Genomic DNA, 21,147 nt, shown 5'->3' with positions numbered 1-21,147 from the left:
GTCGCGGTCGCTCTGGAGTTGGGGGTGCGGGAGGAGGAGGGGTCCACAGGCCAGGCTGCCGGGCGTAGTGCTACCTCGGAGCCAGGCTGCGGGGTATGTCTGAAGAGTGGCCAAAATATTGATTCCTCCAAGAAGCAAGCTGTTCCACACTGGCGGGCCTGGTAACTCTTCTAGAAAAAAAATAAAGGAGAAGAGAAAGAAAAAAATAAAGGAGATGGAAGGGAGGTAGGGAGAGAAGAGGAGGAGGAGGCAGGCAGAGAGAGAGAAACATGCAGGTAAGGCAAATTCCCCTCAGGGCACATAGCGTGCCTTTTCAGGTCTAGTCTCCCAACCCTGGAAGAGCCTTCTCAGAAATCCTCAGCGACAGGATATAATTTTTATGCTCTAATCTACCCCCACTTTAAGAAGGTTCTTTTGTCACATTTATTGCTGCTGACTTCCTAGCTGTAAAATATTTCACATGCATCTTGTAATTTCCAACGCAACATTTTCCTTCGTATCCTAAGGAGAGTCAGGCCCACTGAAGGACAGTCAGACAGAAAGAGACCTACAATTCAGGCCTGGATCTTTAGGCGCAGTGCGTAGTTCTGGTCATACTGTTGATATTTACATGCAGGAGTGCAAGAAGAAGGAAGGGACACAGGGCACAGCTGCAGCAACTCCTTTCTCTCTGTCCCAAAGAAGGCTTCCCAAAGGAGAAATCCTCGTAAACAGATTCCATTTTGCATCATTTAGAGCCTGTTTTGCCACTGTTTTATGTAAAAGCAAAGCAGAGGAAGCTCCTTCCTGAAAAAAGGAAGGAGGGAAGGGAAATATTAAGAATATTATCTCACACAAAATGAAATCAACACAGTGTCACAATGCTTTCCATTCCTTCCTTTCCCCAACCCTGAAGTTCCCTCTTCACCGTATCTACAATGTTTTCATCTCTCAAAAAGAGCTGATACATTTATAATCATACTCCAAAGAGTCCAAGGTTTTATCATTTGCCATGCTCCAAACATTTTAGATTTTTTAAAAATGTAAAAGGTGTGAGGGAGGATTTTTCTTTTCGTTTTCTCATCTCTGGAAACTCCCTTTGAAGGGTAATTTGTCTAATTGCTCTGGCACTACTCAGAGGCTGATGATGGGTGGGGGCGCTTCTCCAACGTAATTGCTTTGAGCTTAGAATTCAGAGGGGTTATTGAGGGATTTCTGTTGCCTTCTAACTCACATACAGGGTGAGAGGGATGTATTTTTATTTCAGCATAACCTTCTACCTGAAACAATTTGGAGTTAATTTTATCTAAAGGTTTTTTGTGTGTGTGTGGCTAAGCAAAAACACACACACACATACACACAAAGTATAGCATTGAACATATACACATATACAGTCTGCATGCATGCAGCCCCGACTTTTCTTTTTTGCCTTGTTGGATCTCTGCAGAGCTTGTCCTTCTTTAGTTGCCTTCAATAAAACTTCACTAGCCAGTTATCAGAGGGGTAGAATCAAGTATTTTTCAGAAACAATCCGCTTTTCATGGTCGAAATAATTTTATTTATCCAGAATATACAGTTTAATTCCTCTATCTACACTTATTTACATGGCTAAAATGACATTGAAAAAAGTCTTTTGAAAAGTTGAGGTCATAGATTTCAAGGCACCATTGAAAGTGTCCACAGTTGCGCAAAAAAAAGTCCTCTGTAAAAAAAGGGGGGGGTCCTTTGAAACGCAATAACTTACATGCAAAAAAAAAAAAAAAAAAAAAAAAAAAAAAAAAGCTTTACACATGAATCTTTTTGTTTCAGTTTTCTGAACTTCCCCATATGAATTCCTTTCTTTATGATTTTCTAGAAGAGCAAAACACAGTAGTCCCAAAAAAGAGAGTAAGAGAGAGCAGCCCATCTAATAGAGTGTCCCGGAGGCCAGCGCCAGCGGGTGCTGTAAGGAGCCAGGTGGCGGCAGGTGGGAACTGATTGAGCTGGCTGCACTTGTGTACCAGGATGCAGAGTTCTCCAGGTAGCTGGACGCTGGGGACTGGTTGGAGGTCGGAGGGTGGGCATGAGGGTGGTGGCTGAGCGAGCGGGACGAGCCCTGGGGCTCCCACACCGCTGGAGACTGCGGCGAGTTACACGCCATTGGGTCGCTGGAGCTGGGACTGTGCTCCGGGGGCATCTCCCCGTTTTTCATGATCTTCTTGATCTTGGATCTTTTGTTCTGAAACCAGATTTTCACCTGAGTTGGGGAACAAAGGCACACGTTACCGGGACACTCAGAGGTCGCCCGCGCCTTCCCCGGGGCGACGACTGGAGGCATCTTCGGGCCCCTGGGCGGCCCAGCCCTGCCTGGCGTCTCCCCGCCGCTTGCGGCCTATGGCCAATAAGCTATGCCTGAGGCAAACCATGGAGCTCTGGCCACAGAGGGCGCCCTGGCCGGCTCGGTGCGCCCCGGCCCAGTGAGACCACGACCCCAAGGCTTGTCTTTTGTTTGGGCTGGGGGGGTGGGTGGCGCGAGCGCGGCGGCTGTGCGCCCGAGTGTCCGCGGCGGCGGCGTGACTCGTGTAAGCCTGCGCAAGACGCGCGGAACGCGGCGAAGGTCTCCAAAACAATCGCGGGAGCCCGGCGGGGAAGGGGCGTGGGGCGGGGTACGCGCGCCTGTGGTGAGGAAAAGGAGCGAGCTCCCAACCTCCCGTCCTACTCCCTTCACTCCCTCTGCAGCTCAGAGAGGCCAGAATCTGACTGCAGCTCTTGGTGGCGACTCGAACGTTCTTTATGCTTCCGTAGGCCCCAGCTGGGTTGGAGGAGTAAAGGGAATGGGACAATCCAGGAAGACTTCCCCCCGTACAATAGCGCCCCCCACCTCGCGACCCTCAGGCGGCCGTGGCCTGAAGCTCCCATAGGCTCAGGGCACGGTCCTTCAGTTTCTCCGCTCCAGGCGACGTTCTCAGCCTTTTCTTAGCCTGAGACCACTGCGAGGACACCAAGCCCTGCTCACCCCGAGGAGGCATTACATTGTTAAGAAAACCAGATAGCTTCTCAAGGTTGCAAAGCCGCTCTAAAAATAAACCTCCGCTTGCTTTCAACCCCAGAAATTGACCCCCGAGCTCCGGAGGCCCGATGCGGGGTGGGGGCGGCGGCCGCGGTTAAGTGGGAGGTATCTCCAGACCGCTGATGAATCCCATCCCCACCGTCTCAAGGCCTGGCTCGCGGAGGGAAAAGCATAGGGGCTGGTGTCTTTGTGTCTGTTAGTTTCTCACGGGTACTTTTGAAACCGCTCCAGTCCCATCGAGACTGAACCGTGCGACCCAACCAGACCTGCAGCTCAGGCAGGTCTAGTGCATGGCAGCGGCGTATTTACCTGTGTTTGTGTCAATCCCAGCGAGGCGGCCAGCTCGGCGCGTTCTGGCAAGGCGAGGTACTGAGTCTTCTGAAACCTTCTCTGTAACGCGGCCAGCTGAAAGCTGGAATAAATAGTCCTGGGTTTACGAACTTTCTTTGGTTTGCCATTCACCATTCTCACCTCGGGCTCGGCCACTTCTTTCTCTAAATAATCAAAACAGACTCAGTTAAAGCTTGTCACCAAACAATGCCCTTTTTGCGGAAGGGCCTCAAATAGAGTCCTAGAGTTTCTTACCACGCAGTCTTCACTCTTTGCTCGTATCACCATCACCTTTGCTTTTCAAGACCGCGATAAATATGCTCCTCCCCCAAATATGGAAAAGCGCGGTAGCCTCTGATTAATTCCTACTCTGTTCATTCAGATAGTTTGTGTACAGCGTTTCCTACAACACAGCTTTCTCCTTGGCATCTGGGATTCAGCTCTTGCGGTGGTTCCTCCTTCTCCCGGACTTGTTTTTACGCCCACCCTATGCTCCCCCGCGTTTCCGAGACAAAAACACCAGCCCCTCCCGGGGCTTCAAGGAGGCAGCCCTGGGCCGTGACCCCGCTTCTGTCGGCGTCTGTTCGGGCGCCCGCAGAAGCCAGACGCTTGGGCAGGGAAGACGCTAACTGAGGTCTCCAAAGTTCAAATACCCACAAGCAAACTATGCTCCTTCACTTCAGCAGCAAGCGGTCGGGGCCGCAGCAGACAGAGGGCCGATTATGCAGCCCCCATAATCTCACTGCAGATCTGCGAGGGCACAGATGTGTCTGGTTTCTTTTACAAATAGACTTAATATGTTCTTGGTAAAAACACACACACACACACACACACACACACACACACACACACACACAAAACTTCCACTTATGCACGAAATACAGAAAGAGTGAAAGAAACGAAGACGCCTCAACCCGGGGCTCTCTTTTAAAGTTCAGCAAGAGTCACACATTGAGAAGGAACCGGTGGGGTGTTTTTGTAGGAAAGGGGCGGCAGGTCAGGACGAGATTCTCACTGTCATGAGTATGGGTTTGGGCGGGAGAGGGAGGGATTGCCAAACTCGTGTTGTACAAACGTGCCCTGGGGCTACAACTCCCCTTCCTCAAAAGTACCATCCCTCTGGAACTGGCGGAGAACCTCTCCAGGGTGTGTGTGCGTGTGTGTGTGCGTGTGTGTGTGTGTGTCAAGTTCCAGGGAGAAGTGTGGAGAATGAGGGCTGTGGTTTCAATTCTGCCAGACTAGGGGATGCTAATATTAGCAGGATTATTAATGTGCTGGTGGGAAGAGATCAAACCTTACCAGTAAAACCTATCCGCCGAGCCTCATGCCTCTCTCTTGCCGCCCAAGCTCACTAACCCTCTTAAACTTTCTAAGTTTCAAAGTGGACGAAAAAGGAGGAGGGAAAGACACATTTTGGGGGCCTATGGAGAGAGAAAAAAAAATGTCCTACAACGTGACCCCTCAGCAACCTTCCTCCACCTTTAAATGGCTTTTTGTTTTTGGAAATGCCTGGATAAACCGCAAAGCTCTCGGCGCGCTCTTCTCTGGCTGGCTACAACTCCTTAACCCCCCACCCCCACCCAGCGTGCTCAGGGCACCCGCACCGTGCTAGCTTGTGGCGGCTCTCAAACTAATCCTGACTGAGTCTTTGAGGCAGCCTTCTACTCCCACTCGCACCAACCCAGCACGCTTACCAAAATTCCCAACAACTAACCTCCTCTTTATTACGCAAACGCCAGGGGCTGCTTGATTCTTTCTTCTCTCCACCCCTATCCCCTTTCCAGCCTAGCCGGCTTCCTGGCCGGGCAAGCTGGGAATTCAGCGAATGAAGGGCCGGAGGGGAGAGACGCTAGTTCGAACCTCCACAGGGCTCTCCTGCTAAGAATCCCTAAAATGCTGGCCGGAGAAACTCTCTTTGTCGGAGGGTCTGAGTCCTACTCCCTTCTGCCGGGTGCGCCCCCACTGCAGTGAACCGCTGTGACCCCCAATCTACCACCCCATCTCGCGCCCCCAGCGTCCTAGTCCCCCTGTATCTGCCCAGCCTGTCCCCTGTCCATGTACCTGGCTGGTTGGTGGCGCTTGGGATGCGGTTGTAGGCGCCGCCGTACTGGTGGTAGGAGCTGGCGTAGCTATAGTCGGCATAAGCTTTGGCTGGGTAGCTCCCGGCGGAGCCGTTCACGCCGTGATACTGATACTGGTAGGGGTTGAGCGCTTTGCCATAGGAAGCCGAGGTAGGAGAGCAGTAGCCGTGCGGGGCTCCCCCCGTAGGACTGTAGTAGTCAGAATCGGTAGCTGACGACTCGGGCAAAGTTGGCGATTCCTGAGAAGGATGGTGCATAGCTGCGGACGTCTGGAACGGAGCTTGGAAGTCGCCGGATCGGATGCTGGGGACCCTTCTGTCAAACACTCCTGTCATCGCTCACGGGCGGCGGCAGCGGCTGTGCTTGCTGTTGTGGCGGCGGCGGCTGCCCGAGTTGGCTGTGGGGCTGCTCTGGTCTAAGCAGACATGGCTGTGGGAGCGAGGGAGGAGGAGGAAGAGGAGGAGGAGAGAAGGAGGAGGCGGCGGCCGCGGCGAGGAGGAGGCTGGGAGTCTTGGAGTCTCTGTCTCCGGCCGGCTGACTGCTGGCTGAGGCGCAGCACTGCCTTGGTTAAATCCTTAATTGCGCGCTTACGCACAGCGGGGTGGATCTGGTTCTATTGGCCAGGGCCTCGGGAGCAGCAGTAACACCCTAACTCGTCCAACTAGTTTTAGCACAACAAAGCATTGCTTAAAAAGGGAGTGGGGGGTACGGAGGGGGTGTGTGTGTTTGTGTGTGTGTGCGCCCGCGCCCTTGTGTGTGTTTTTGCTTGTTGTGGAGTGGGGAGGGGTCTCAGTCAATCTGTTTTTAGTAAATTCCAAAGACATCGCAGAAGCCCCAGCACAAGGCTCTGTGATGTCTGGGGACAATGTGTTCCAATCAGAAGCCTCAAAAGTGCACATGTTTTGGGAATGAGGTGGGCGACCATCTTTCCTTGCTCCCCACTACCCCGCCCCCGTGGGCTGCACCAAAGGCCAGTGTAGAATTAAGTACTGATACTGAAATAGGGAGTCAAGGTGCAGGGAGTGTGTGTGTGGGGGGATGTAGAATGGAGGCAAGAAAGAAGGGAAACAGCATTTTTTTTAAGAGGCGTGTTCGCAAGCAAGTTGTAACTTACATGTTTTGAAAATTTGCTCTTTGGGGAAAGAGGCAACTTCCTTTGCAGGAGATGAGTGTGTCCCGGACGCGGGCTGGATAGGAATGCCCAAGAATGCACAATGTCCATTAAGTCGGTGAATGGCAGAGAGAGTTCCTGCAGCCCAAAGTCCTTAACATGATTTTTAAAAATTACTGTCTTAAAGAAATATAACTTAAAGAAGCCCAAATCCTCGTTGCTGGTTTGCAAGAAGAGCCAAATAGCTCCACTTCTGTTTAATATTTTCATCTATTTTCAAGCCATTGGAATAAAGAGTCTTTAACTATGTTCAGTGGCCAAAAACTCCTGCAAAGGTGAATGGATCCATGTATAACCTGCCATGCCTCCAGGAAAGAATGGGAAAGTCTCAGAAGTGGGGAAGGAGACAAGGATCAAAGCCTTTGCAAAGTCAGATGATGCTCATTGATTTCCCCCTCCTGGCTCCATGGATGTGGCACTGGAGGCCCAGTCTCTCCATTCCCCAGACCCGGATTTCTGTACCCTCTCCCCTTTATTTCCTGCTGCAAAGACATCCTACTTAGCTCCTGTGAAAGGGAGAAAAGGATTCAAGAATCATTCAGTTGGTGCACGAGGTCTAAACTTTGCTCTTCAGGAAGGTGCTATCCTTGTTCTAGTCGTGATCCAGCTGGGAGTTTAGAAATTCAACATAAAAGTCTCTCCCAATCCCCGTTGTTACTCCCCTCAAATAGGCAACTCCGGGGAGTGGATCCTGATTTGGGGCCTTCCTGTATCTTCCTTTACGGGGTCCAAGACCGGCAACCTGGGAGTTCCACTGGATATCTAGGGTTATCTGGCCTCCCCTCCGTTTTCCCTCCTACCGAAGAAGAAAGCGTCTGTGTTAGTTGTGTCTAGTATTAGTTTAGCCTTACTTGGGGTGTGGAGCCACTCGGCCCAAAACAGGCCGACAGGTAGAGGTAGGGTGTCTGGAACTCGGAGCAAGATACAGCCCCGCTCAGGAACTCCAAAGCAGAGCTGCCGCGCGTGCACCAGCTCCCTGCCTTTGCGGTCTGGACTGCACACACACACAAAACGCAGCTATTGTCGCAGTTCCTTTTGGGGAAAACTTCAGTGCCGGGAGACTGGCGCCCAGCAGCATTCTCTTTCTCCCCCTGGCCCGAGTCACGAGCTTTTGGGCCTGGGCTGCCCCGGGCTTCTCTGAGGTGGACTTTAGAGTAAACAGAACCGCAACTGCCAGTCAGCCGTGACTCGGCGCTGTCGATTACCGACAGGCTGTTAACCGTCTGGATGTAGGCTGTGAGGAGCTAAAGAACAGCAGGGAAACATGGGGCTGCGGTCCTGGGCTCTGCTCTGCAGAAGTTATCGGTGCCAATCGAATCATCTGACACACACCCTGCCATTATTTACAGGAATCGCTTCCCCAGATCAATGCCAAGGACAGTTCAAAGCATCTCCCGGCAAAGACAAGTGGGCAGGGAGCCAGGCTTCCCTTCCTCCGGTCCCCTATCTTTGACACTTTTGGTTAAATAGAGATTTGAGTTACCACATGGTTATACTGAACAGGGTGTTCCTAGCAATGCCCTTACACCTTGCTGAGATGGCAGATTCTAACCAGGATGGGATTGGAAGCTGCAGAATTGGGGCAAAATTTAGAAGTTCGGGATCCGATTGAAAATAATGTTACAATATCAAATTCGTTCTAGACCTTGCTAAATTTTACCCCCCCCCCAAAAACCCCGCGGTCAAAATGGGCATTCTTTCCCATATTTCATAAAAGACAAAAAGGAGTGGGGCGAGAGGGAAGAATTTTTCTTTGTTTCGGTTCCTAAAGCGTTGGCTCTCACGCAGACTTGAGCCATTCTTCTTCTGGGTGAGACCAAATCTGGATGTGTCTCTACAGGTCCAGAGCCTCAACTTTCTTGATTTTGTTCCTCTTTTCTAGGTTGACCCCACTCCCCACTCCACTCCTTCCTTAAAGGCAGCCTGGAGGAAGAGGAAGCACTAAGTTAAAAGCAGCGGAGGGTCTGTTCACAATACAGTTTTATTTAACTTCACAATATAGACATTGTAGCTCTGTGCACTACCGGCTCCTCTGCGGGCCTGTCTGCGGCTTCGGACCCACGCTCAGGACATACACCGGCCGGTATCCCGGCTCTCGAAGTAGCAAATTTTGCTGGTGGTGTGAGGTAGTTCTCACACTAGGGCCTCCAGCTTTGTCCTAAGGCCAGCGGGCTGGACGCTATTGCCTCTCAAAATCCACCGACAAATCCAGCCGTGGTGAAACAACCCCACGGCATCAAACTCTTCCAGCGGTGCGCTTCCCGCTGAGACACGCAGGAAGAATGTAAGTAATTTTATCTTTTAGTAGCCGAAATCTGCAAAGGGAGGGAAGGGGAAGTAGCGGGGGGAACCCTAAGGTAAGTGCAAGTCTTTACCACGAGCGCCACCCAGTGTCTTCGAGCAACATTGCGTAAATGGCAAACGCCAAGCTCGGTTACCGCCGGACACGAACCGGTTCTTCGTGTTAGAGTTCACTCCCAGGTGGCTTGCTTTCTCTGTACTTCCAATACATCTTTCTCTCAATTCCCATCCCCTTTCCTTTCCTTCTTGCACATTCATACTTTTCCTTCCTCCTCCCACCGGCTCACCTTTTTCTGGGTCACCTTTTTTTTGGTGCCCCCTGCCCCATCCCTCAATTCTTGGGTGTAAGGCGCTCCTTCAATGTCCCCACCTGGGGTGACTCTCCTTTCCTAGCCTTTTTTTTTTTTTTTTTTTTTTTTTTTTTGGACAGAGTCTTGCTTTGTCGCTCAGGCTGGAGTGCAGTGGTGTGATCTTGGCTCACTGCAACCTCTGCCTCCCGGGTTCAAGCGATTCTCGTGCCTCAGCTTCCTGAGTAGCTAGGATTACAGGCACCCGCCACCACGCCCGCCTAATTTTTGTACTTTTAGTAGTGGCAGGGTTTCACCATGTTGGCCAGGCTGGTCTCGAACTCCTGACCTCAAGTGATCCACACAACTTGGCCTCCCAGAGGGCTAGGATTACAGACTGAGCCACCGCCCCCGGCTGCCTTTCCTAGACATTTGTGAAGAAGCAGGCCCTCCTTTAGTTGGATGAGGTGCTTGGGAAGCTTTCAGTTGTTCACTACTATGGGCTGAAAAGAGTGCCACTGAGTTTGCAGGGAGAGAGCCATGGAAGGGGGTGGGGTAGCAGAAAATTTTAATGACAGCATTTACTCAACTTTCTCCATGTAGCCTATCTGGAAATCTCTTTACTCATAGAAGTGCCAACAGTAGAACATCTTTTCTTTTGGGCTTGAAACTGAGAAAGTTCAGTGCAGTTGAAAATATTTAATTTACGAAGTTAAGATATTTTTAATATGGAAACTTTCATTTATATAAAACATGGTGCACATCAATTGGATGTGCATAATTCAAGTATATAAAGGACCCCTCAATATGATGCTAGTATTGTATAGGCACACTTGATATAAAAAGCACTTTTTGACTTTATCAGTAGAATACTTACTCTTTAAAAGTCCAGTTTTGGGGGTGAGGTTTATTTTTCTTTTTATTTGAACTGCTTTATCCATTTATCTGTCCAGTGAAAAATGCTCTCAGAGCAATTCACTCTTATCATGATCCATTTAGAGTACTTTTCATCCCAGAACTCTCAAACACAACAAAACTGGTTAAGTCATACATGTTGTAGAGGTAGACCTGAGTAATCATTTTATTACAATGGAGCTGCAGTTATCTTTGAGCTGGGGCACTAAGGTCATTTAATAACTTAAGGTAACAGCTCTGAAATATTCAGTGTGATATTTGTATAGGAAAAGCACATTTCTTTGAACTAGGATGAGATGAAAAGATAGGAGTTATGATTGCAAAAGTAGCAAAGGCTTTCAAAAATATCACAAGTTGTCGGTCATTGGTTTTGGCAATGCAACTGAATGGCCTTTGTCTCCCAATAGAGGGCTAGGCACACTGACTTGGATCTAGCATTCAGAGGTGGTTCATCTGAGTTAGGAAAACCAATTAATTCCCCACGTAGGTTGAAAGTTCTTCCCATGCTTTTATGAGGCTGAACTAACTAAGCCCAAGCTAAAATGTTTGGGAGCCCATATAAATCAACAGTGAGCTTATCTAGGGAGGGAGAAGAGGGAAAGTGGGTGTGAAGGGTAACAGGATAAATAGAAAAAAGGTTTCCTCCCATGCTGAAATTAATTATAATATCCCCTTGCCCTCAAGAAAAATGTGTTTGGAGTTAAAGAGCATCCCCAACAAAGTAAATCTCAAAGGATTCACTAGTAGGCAATTATATAAATATTCTGAATAAATTAAAAATCCCCAGAGGGAAAAACTATTTTCCACTTAATTCCAACCTAATAAGATTTTTGGTTTATTTCCAAATGATAGAGCAGATCATAGACTTCTACACGTTTTGTTTTTATAATTAAGACATTAAAATATGTTTATTCATTTAACTTAAACATAACTAGCTAGGAAAAGGCCTTAAGTATCCACTCAAATCTATTCTCTATGAGACGAATTTAATATACCACAGCTGAAAACACTTCAAGTTCATCTAAATAGGAAGTAAATGGGATTATATTATTATATGGCTTTGCAAACTGAAATTGAGGCATATTCTTCATCCCAAATTCGGATTTCATCTTCTTGAAAGGAAGGTTTGGCTGTGGTACTATTTACAAAACCTTTAGTCTTCTTAAAGATATATAAATATTCTAAATTCTAAAAATACCCCCTGTGGAGTTAAAAGAAAAGTAATTGACAGACAGGAATTCAGAGCAATGATCCAGCTCTGGCAAGGAAATAGCAAGAGTGAAGCTTCAGTCATCTTTAATAACATCCTAATTCCAAGATCTATTTATAATTTTAAAGTTCATTGATCATAAGCCACTGTATTTTATGATCTGACAACATTGCATGCAGAGATGCAGAAAACCAATTCTGAAGGCAAAGCCATGCAGATTATTCAAACACTGTGAGCTGCGTAAAACTTGGCCCACAACGTATATGCACAGGGGCAGATAGTATGATTTTATAAGCATTTTTACCATCTGCCCTAATTATATCATTTTTATAGATTAAAACAAACAGTAAGAAAATACAAAACCTTTTTCTACAGCTGTGTTTACTACCTTTACCTTTTATAAAGAAAAAAAAATCTTAAACAGGCAACCCCAGCCTGAGATAAGAGGTTTCCCTGCTGTGTTACACAGCACAATCAGTTGAAGCTGCAGTGCCCACCTGGACTTGCATCCCTCTGTGCTCCTGCAGAAGAAAATTAAGGCAACAGAAAGGAAAAGTCAATAGCTTTCCAAGTGAAGTGTAGCTGACAGCAATGGAGTCACTTTTAAAAACTGTGGGCAGAAAAGATACATTACTTGGCAGCCAGAAGCTTAGTAATATTCAATGTATATAGCGCATGGGCAGTTAAGGAAAATTTTACTTTTTCAACATTAAGTCTTCAGTTTTATTTTATTTTACTGTTTCAACATAGCAGGCTCTTGGATGGTACATGTAGCAAAGTATAATAAACATATACCTTAGTATAATTTATTGCTGCATCCTGATTTATAATTTTGGGCATATAACTGCACGTGTCCAATGGTTTGTGTGCATTCCCCCAATTGATGCATGCGTTTTAGTTGGTTACTTAGTGAATCAAGGAACACTGTAGTTGTTGCTACAACTTTTCCATAGACCTCATTTTGTAGGCAACCTACTATGTGTCTGCATGCACCACTATTAGTGCATACAGGTTTAGGGATGTCCGGAATTTTTCTTAAAAGTTCCAGGAGGCCGGGTGCGGTGGCTCAAGCCTGTAATCCCAGCACTTTGGGAGGCCAAGACGGGTGGATCACGAGGTCAGGAGATCGAGACCAGCCTGGCTAACACGGTGAAACCCCGTCTCTACTAAAAAATACAAAAAACTAGCCGGGGGAGGTGGCGGGCGCCTGTAGTCCCAGCTACTCGGGAGGCTGAGGCAGGAGAATGGCGTAAACCCGGGAGGCGGAGCTTGCAGTGAGCTGAGATCCGGCCACTGTACTCCAGCCTGGGCGACAGAGCGAGACTCCGTCTCAAAAAAAAAAAAAAAAAAGTTCCAGGAATCCTTGGAGTTAGAGAGGGAAAAGGTACTTCTGATGACACTCGGGACATTAGCAAGACACAGAGTATATACCAGCATTGCATTAAATAATTTATTAGAATAAAAAAAGCAAAGTTGGAAATCAACAAATCAGATAAACAAAAGATATAGGCAAGAAAAACTGTATTCATACATGAAAAAATTCAGAATGTTCCATTATTCCCTACAGTTCTCTGTTGTCTTATTATTTGAGTCTCTAGCTGCTTCATGGGTACACTGTTACAGCTTTTTTACAATGCCATTCAAGAGATTCAGACACATTTAGGGTTATGTTATAGAGTAACTGTGCTAGGTTGTTAGCAGTTAACCTGCATAGGAAACTTGGAAAGGATAGGAAGAATGTTTTAGCATCAGGATAAATAGATGAACCAAAGAGAATATTACTTTTAATGGAATTATTCCTGAAGCCTGTTAGTTTGGCATAAAAATAGGGGGGAAAGTATCTAATAATTAAAATTGCCTGGTAATTTTTCCTAACTTATAAGAGTGATGGAAGAGATTAGAAGAGAAATAGATCAAAGAACAGAAAGCAAAAGGATAGAAATAGATCTACTTTGTACTCTCTGAATTAAAATAATCACTGGGGGACACTCAGGAAAAAGTACTTGTCCACCCGAGGACTGTCTTTTAGGGAACACTTCTCAGAGAACTTGGAATGAAAGTCACTTCTTTGTGACTCCCTTTTACTAGGGTCATTAAAATTCAACGTGGCCTTAAATATCACAGTTTAGGAAAAATGTTCTGTAAATGTTTTGAGTACGTTATTGGGCTCCATTCCTCTTCAGAGTCTTATGGAGAGTATTTGGCATGTCTTGCAAATTTTATAGACCTTTAAATGTTTTTTCCCAAAGGGATTTCACATATAATTCACTTATACTTTCACAGTGCCTTGAGAAGCAGCTATGTCTGCCTGTTTTGGGTGGTCCTCAACTTTTATATATTTGCCTTTCATTTAACTTGAACTTGCTCATATTCCATATTGGCATTCCTACCTCACCCTTTATTGGTGGGTTTGAGTGGTGATGTGGTGGCACTGCCTGCCAGCTACTGCTGTTAGGAGTAAAGTGCCTGCCTGGCCTTTGAACAGTGCCAAGTTTGTATTCCCTCTGTCTCACACTATGCCTAGGAATATCTGGGCATGGAATTCCTGGCTCAATGGAAGGCTGCCATCTCCCCATGTCTTGCCTAATCCCTCTCATCACCATCCTTGCAATTGTCACTTTCTCCATGGGCATGGAGGCTAACCACTGGGCTTGCCTAGCCTTCTGCTCCAGTTCCTGCAGATCAGTGTGTTCCTGAAAATGAGAGATGCCTAGCTCAGCTCTCCCATGTCCATGAAAGACAAATGGCCACCTCGTCTGCTCTCCATGGGGTTGGGCCAGAGGAGATAACACTGATAAAAATTGCAGTTAGGAATTTTATATTTGGTTAGCACTTTGATAATGGATATCCACTTTCAAATACATTTGTTTTGAATGAAAGGTACTCCTTGAATACCTAATTGACAGATTAATATACTGAGGCCCAAATAATCCACTTTTATAATAATAGTTCCTTGCATTTGCTTAGTTTTAAGCTTTTTAAAAAAAATTCTAGAAAATTCTCATATAATTGATTGTTTACTCTCACGATATTCTTGAGAGGCAAGTAAGGCAGGAAGAAACCTGATTTCCCAACTTTCTATTTGACATACACTATGTAAATTGTGTTGTTACCTAAGAGTAGTTAAAATTTCCCATGGTCAAAATGCTCTGTGTATGCACATGCAAAAAGAGTTGGTCATGGACTGAAGTAAACTTGCTACTCTTTTAATATTAAACAACAATAACAACAGCAGCAATTCAGGCCAGGTGAGGTGGGGCATGCCTGTAATCCTAGCACTTCGGAAGGCCAAGGTGGGAAGATCACTTGAGCTCAAGAGTTTGAGACCAGCCTGGGCAACGTAGTGACACCGCTACAAAAAATTTAAAAATTACCCAAACAGGGTGACATGTACCTGTGGTCCCAGCTACTTGGGAGGCTGAGGTGGGAGGTTCATTTGAGCCCAGGAGGCTGAGGCTGCAGTGAGCCATGATCATGCCACTGCACTCCAGCCTGGGTGACAAAGTGAGACCTTGTCTCAAAAAAAACATAAACAAAAACAAAAAAAAACCAAAAAATCGCAAAACCAACGATAGGCATTTACTATATGCTAAATGCTTTGTGCGTATTATTTCATTTAATCTTTACAATAGCCTGTAAGGAGGTGCCATTATTATCCATTTTATATAGATGAATGTGAAGCAGAGAGATTAAGAAAGAAATTTAAGGCCAGGCACGGTAGCTCATGCCTGTAATCCCAACACTTTGGGAGGCCGAGGCAGGCAGATCACGAGGTCAGGAGATCGAGACCATCCTGGCTAACATGGTGAAACCCCGTCTCTACGTCTCTACTAAAAATACAAAAAAAAAAAAAAAATTAGCTGGGTGTGGTGGCGGGTGCCTGTAGTCCCAGCTACTCAGCCTGGGTGACAGAGCAAGACTCCATCTCTAAAAAAAATAAATAAAGGAAAGGAAAGGAAGAAACTTAATTATAATTATTATCCTGTGGCTAATAAGTTCATTGCATGGGAGTTCTCTAAAACCAGAAATCCTATACCCTGTGGAAGATACAAGCATAGAATTGAGGCTTTAAATACCAGAATAACGTTTCTGTTGCTAGTCTCCTTTTTTGTGTGTGTTCTTACACATAAAGACACATACAATAAGCTGTGGCTGTTTTAGTTGCAGTAGTTTGGTTTTGTTTGTGTTTGTTTTTGTTTTTTGGGTTTTTTGTTTTTTGTTTTGTTTTTTTTTTTTTTTGAGGCAGTCTCGCTCTGTCGCCCAGGCTGGAGTGCAGTGGTGCGATCTCGGCTCACTGCAACCTCTGCCTCCCGGGTTCAGGCCATTCTCCCGCCTCAGCCTCCCGAGTCGCTGGGACTATAGGCGCCCGCCACCACACCCAGCTAATTTTGTTTTTGTATTTTTAGTAGAGACGGGGTTTCACCGTGTCAGCCAGGATGGTCTCGATTGCCTGACCTTGTGATCCACCTGCCTTGGCCTCCCAAAGTGCTGGGATTACAGGTGTGAGCCACCATGTCTGGCCGTAATAGTTTGTTTATATAAACAGTTTCCTTTCCCTTTAATCAGTTTCACTTTTCTTTAGAATCCAATTGTTGGATATTAGTATCCACATCTTAGGAAATTGAATGGAAATATACTGTAAATCTGAGGTAGGGCGTTTTTTAGTGTTGGAATAAAGAAAATTCAGGGAAAAGTTTCTCTTGATAGAAAGCTTAATTTTATAACTGATGTTAAATGTCGATGAGCAATTGGTCCCTGGAACTAACTGATGACAAACACACATAAAACTAAGCAGAAGATCTTGTCCCACCGTTTGCCCCCATTCTTTATTTTCCCTTGTTTTTCACACGTGTCTCACACATGTATCTACAGACTATTCTGGCAAAATGTTCACACTGTTTATTTAACAAAGTTATGTATAGAATGACCACATAATTTATCATCCAAACTGGGACTTTTTTTTTTTTTTTTTTTTGAGACAGGGTTTCACTCTGTTTCCCAGGCTGGAGTGCAATGGCAGGATCTCGGCTTCCTGCAACTTCTGCCTCCTGGGTTCAAGTGATTCTCCTGTCTCAGCCTCCTGAGTAGCTGGGATTACAGGCATGCGCCACCACACCTGGCTAATTTTGTACTTTTAGTAGAGATGCAGTTTCTCCATGTTGGTCAGGCTGATCTCAAACTCCCGACCTCAGGTGATCCGACTGCCTCGGCCTCCCAAGTGCTGGGATTACAGGCATGAGCCACCATGCCTGGCCCAAACTGGGACATTTTTGACAGTGAAAAGGGATTGATAATTACTTTACTAGGACAATAGGAGTAAACTGGAGTAGTCCTGGCTAAACCTTGATTTTGTAGCATATTTCTCATATACTCCAAAGTCATTCAGGAGGCCATCTTGGAAAGTCCTGACCAGTAGCCTCGCATCATGGAAACTTGCCTGGTTAGCAAAGCTTAGGTTTTTGTAGTTGCCTTGGGGTTGACCTACATAGCCTATCCTCAGTAGGTTAGGGATGGTCAAGACCTCCACCTGTACATATGCAGGTTGTGCAATGCATAAGTGTGCCATGGTGAAGGGGAGGGGGAGCCGGAATCCGGCCCACACTGTCCTTGCCCAGCCAAATGCCCAAGTGAGGGTCTGCATCTCCCCTGAGAAAGGAGCATCTATTTCCACCTCACACGAAGGTACCCCATGGAATAGTAGACTCTCTGAGTACAACAAAGTTCACTTCCTTATCTAACATTTTCCTAAGTGTTCACTCTATATCCTTTACTTCATTTTGATTATTTTATTTTTAATAGTTTTGGCAGAAATTGTGTCTCTATATTTTTTAAAACAGTTAATCTGAATCCCCACATAATGGAAAACTTTAGAGAATTGAAACCTAAGGTTTCCAAATACACAAAAGTATACTAAAAGATTTTTCCTTTTCTTTTCTTTTCTTTCTTTCTTTCTTTTTTTTTTTTTTTTTGTGAGACAGAGTTCTGCCATGTTGCCCAGGCTGGTCTGGAATTCCTGGGGGTCAAAGGGTCCACCCGCCTCAGCCTCCCAAAGTGTTGGATTATAGGTGTGAGCCACCATGCCTGACCTGTTTCCTTTTCATCTCAGAACTTCCTAAGGCTTTTTCGAAATCTGGTATATAGAGAAGATAAATGCTTATGCCTACACTGACCATGCATTAATGCACTGTATTTCTTTTCTTACATGAGGTATGCCATGTATAACAAAGATTTCCCTTACTGCCTAGGTTTCCTCAAAGAGTGAAACTTTGAGGACTATTACTTTTCACAAAACTTTTTAAATGTACTCCTGCCTTTGCAAGAGAAATGACTATCTGGTACAATTAACGTTGGACCATAGACCCAAAGAACAATGAATATTTCAAACACAAATTGCTTTTGAGAATCATAGTCCTATTCTGGGCTTGAAGACATTCATGTAGGAAATTAACAGAAAATTTTAATAAAGACTCTTTGGATAAAGAAAATTAGATGAAGAATGCCAGTTTGTCTTTTAAGTTGCTTGAGCAGATCTGTCATAACAGACATTGCCCCAGATTGTGGAACCCTTTCCTTCTTACATCTTTTAATGGTAGTAGAACTTACAATACCATAATTTCCTTTCATTTTTGACAGTGTTATACTATCTTTTTAGATTTACACTGACAGCATTTCATCTTGACATCATTAGATCATCTCACCTGACTTTTGCATGGTGCACATCATTACCTTGCGATGGTGCTATACAATTACCAGTGAAATGAATAGGGTATTAACATGATTACTGAAAAAACGTTAGCACATACAGATATAGCATTCTGCAATTGAAAGCATTTTATAGCTATTAATTAGTCTGCCCAACACTCCTGGGATCCAGTGAAACTTACTTTTTTTTTTTTTTTTTCCAGTAGGATAATGAAAGGGAGTGACTTAGACAATATTGCAGAACCAGGCAGTGGCTGAACTTTTCTTAACTTCCTTGATATTTTTAAGCCTAAGAAAGTTGGGTATGAAGATTTATAGTCACTCATCACTGTCTTGAAAGGGCAGTCATGTGAGAAAATTCCACAAGAATACCACTTTTTCTAGTTTCCATTTCATGATTATCATGGCAATTATTGATAATCAGTTCTTCTAGGTTTTGTGAAAGTTTTGGGAGACAAGTAATCTGGAATTATTTAAAGTCTCCATCTTAAATGGAATTGATTTGGTCTGAGAAAAATCACATAACTTTGAATCATTAATCAGGAAATGTTGTGATCAAAGGATGACACAGAAACAGCTTTAGAACTATAGAAATCTTGATCATTGAAAAGCATCTGTACTTTCTTCATATATTTTTCTAAAACATCTCACAAAGATAATGCCTTACCAATGACATCCTAGACTTGGGAGACTCAGTGTTGTCTTGGAGCAGAGGATGAACTGACTACCTTTTTCTAAATCATATAATTCACCCTGAGTTCCAATTTTAAGGTGATGAAATAAATTAATTGTATGAATTAGTTAAAATTTTGCAAACTTTTTGAGCTTCGGTTTGTTTTCTCATTCTCTTTTGTATAAAGAGAATATGTATCATAAAGATTATCATGAGGGTAAAATGAGATAACAGATATAAAACACTCAGCTTAATGCTTGGGCACAGTAGACATTCAATAAAGCGGAGCAGTTCCTATAATTCAAGAGACTTTGACTGGTCTGGGAACTAGAGCAGAAACTTTGGTGGCTTGAAAGTGGTAGTTCTGGCTGGGTGTGGTGGTTCACGCCTGTAATCCCAGCACTTTGGGAGGCCGAGACGGGCGGATCACGAGGTCAGGAGGTCGAGACCATCCTGGCTAACATGGTGAAACCCCATCTCTACTAAAACTACAAAAATTAGCCGGGCGCGGTGGCGGGTGCCTGTAGTCCCAGCCACTGGGGAGGCTGAGGCAGGAAAATGGCGTGAACCCGGGAGGCGGAGCTTGCAGTGAGTGGAGATCACGCCACTGCATTCCAGGCTGGGCGACAGAGCGAGACTCCGTCTCAAAAAAAAAAAAAAAAAAAAAAAAAAAAGGAAGTCGTAGTTCTTAGGGGACAGTTCTTCACTCTTGGCCCTTCTTCTGCTACATTTACACTGCCTGGAGAAGTCACAGGGATCATTATTTTCCCTCGATGTGTTCTGCCATGACTCAGCAGTAAAAGAGCAGTATCAGTGGATGGAGCTGGGAGATGGATCAGAACCAGCTTATCTGACTTTAACTAATATTGTTTTATCAAATTTTCCCCCACCCATCTGCAAAAGGAAGAAACCAAATGAGAGGAGTACAAATTTTCACTGTAATTGAATCAAATTATAACACCTGGAATTACACGTATGTCTATCTTGATTGGCCTATTGACAGCCATATATATTTTGTGGACAACTAGTATGTTTATGAAATGGGCTTTTGAGGTCAGGAATATTGCATCATTTATATTTTAGGCACAATTTTCAGTCTTTCCTTAGACCTTGGAATTCACTCTTTTCACTCCCAGCCTGACTACCACTCAGGTCATCTCATTCCCCCCCTATTGCAATAGCCTCCAACTGGTCTTTCCACCTTCAAGCTCTCCAAGCTCCCCTCCAGTCACCTATCACAATGATAGCTACTCCCTATGAGGTCAAGTCTGAACTTCACATCGTGGCACAAAAGGCTTCCAGAATCTGCTCCAACCCTAACAATCTAGTATATCTCCATCTTTTTTAGCTTCCAAATCAATCTCATTTCTTCAGCCAAGCTGATTTTCTCCCTGTTGCCTGATCATATCGAACACTTTTCCAGGTCTACCTCATTGACTATTCATTCTCTTACCTATCTCTGAGTTCAGTGTCAAAAGCAGAAGTCATTCTAAATGTTTTAGGCAAGGAATTGAATGCCAGTGACTGGGTGCTTACAAAGTGTCAGAAGAGCTGGAGGAAGGGTCTAAGCTAGGCCTCTAGGGACAACTCCTAGAGCACCAGGAAGGGTGCTACCAGAAAGACTGAATTCAGAACCCACTGCTATAGCAACAACCCCAGGATCAGAAGCTGCTGCCATTACTGCTGCTATAATTGCCTCTCAACCAAAGGAGCTGGAGAAAAACAAAAAACAAACAAACAACAACAAAACGCTAGAATGTGATTGGGGAGAAAACACAAAAATTTATATTTCCATACCCTGTCACTGTCAGTAAAAGCAAAAAGGTGTATGAAAATGGCCTCTCACTTCTATTTTCTACATTAGATACAAGGCCATTTGCTACATTGGATACAAGGCATTGCAAAATCCTAGTTGCAAAGAAGGCTTGGTGTACATGAAAGCAACTAGAGGTGAGGTGGATGAACTTTGAGAGAGCCTTCTTCCTTCTCCTCTGCTACCAAAATCTTGTATATCCATTTCAAGGATCAGTTCAAATACTGTATCCTCCAGGAAACAGCAAGCAATGTCAATGGCAGATCTTTACGCTTCCTAATCACCCTTAACCCACATTGCAGAGATGGTCAATACGCAGTTCACTTAGCCATACCTTGCCTTCCTACACCTCTAATGGTCATCCCACTTGAATTGCAAGATTAAAGCACAAGATTTACTCAGCCTGGAATTGGCCTCAGAATTGTTCTTACCACAGTACTCAAGTCAGCCTTAATCAACTGATGGGAGATAATGCTTCAGATATACCCTGTTTGCAAGCCCTGAAGTCTATTCTTCAGGCATCTAGACAGCTTTTGATTGAATATATTAGATTGCAATTCTGACGTGATCGTTCCCTAACCTCAGAGTATGATGGTCTGAAATAAGGATACTGGTGGATGTGTGTGTTGGGGGTGT

At 45.1% G+C, this 21,147-nt stretch overlaps 1 protein-coding gene across 3 annotated transcripts; it reads right to left on the bottom strand.

Moving 5' to 3' along the window:
- Positions 1–474: 474 nt before the first annotated feature.
- On the bottom strand, positions 475–5,982 carry DLX5 (distal-less homeobox 5). Of its 3 annotated transcripts, none has more exons than XM_045388832.3 (3): positions 5,420–5,982; positions 3,338–3,522; positions 475–786 (listed from the first exon to the last, which is right to left on the bottom strand). In XM_045388832.3, exons 1-3 carry the CDS (start codon positions 5,772–5,774, stop codon positions 607–609), a joined length of 720 nt encoding a protein of 239 aa, XP_045244767.1. In that variant the 5' UTR covers positions 5,775–5,982; the 3' UTR covers positions 475–606. The 3 variants fall into 3 exon arrangements, with proteins under 3 accessions (XP_045244767.1, XP_005550210.1, XP_073891566.1); XM_005550153.5 differs by lacking the exon at positions 475–786 and adding an exon at positions 1,043–2,215; XM_074035465.1 differs by lacking the exons at positions 475–786; positions 5,420–5,982 and adding exons at positions 1,515–2,215; positions 3,614–3,789.
- Positions 5,983–21,147: the final 15,165 nt, after the last annotated feature.

This window comes from Macaca fascicularis, chromosome 3, assembly GCF_037993035.2.
Source record: "Macaca fascicularis isolate 582-1 chromosome 3, T2T-MFA8v1.1".
Classification (NCBI taxonomy): domain Eukaryota; kingdom Metazoa; phylum Chordata; class Mammalia; order Primates; family Cercopithecidae; genus Macaca; species Macaca fascicularis.
This window is presented reverse-complemented; position numbering and strand designations above follow the sequence as displayed.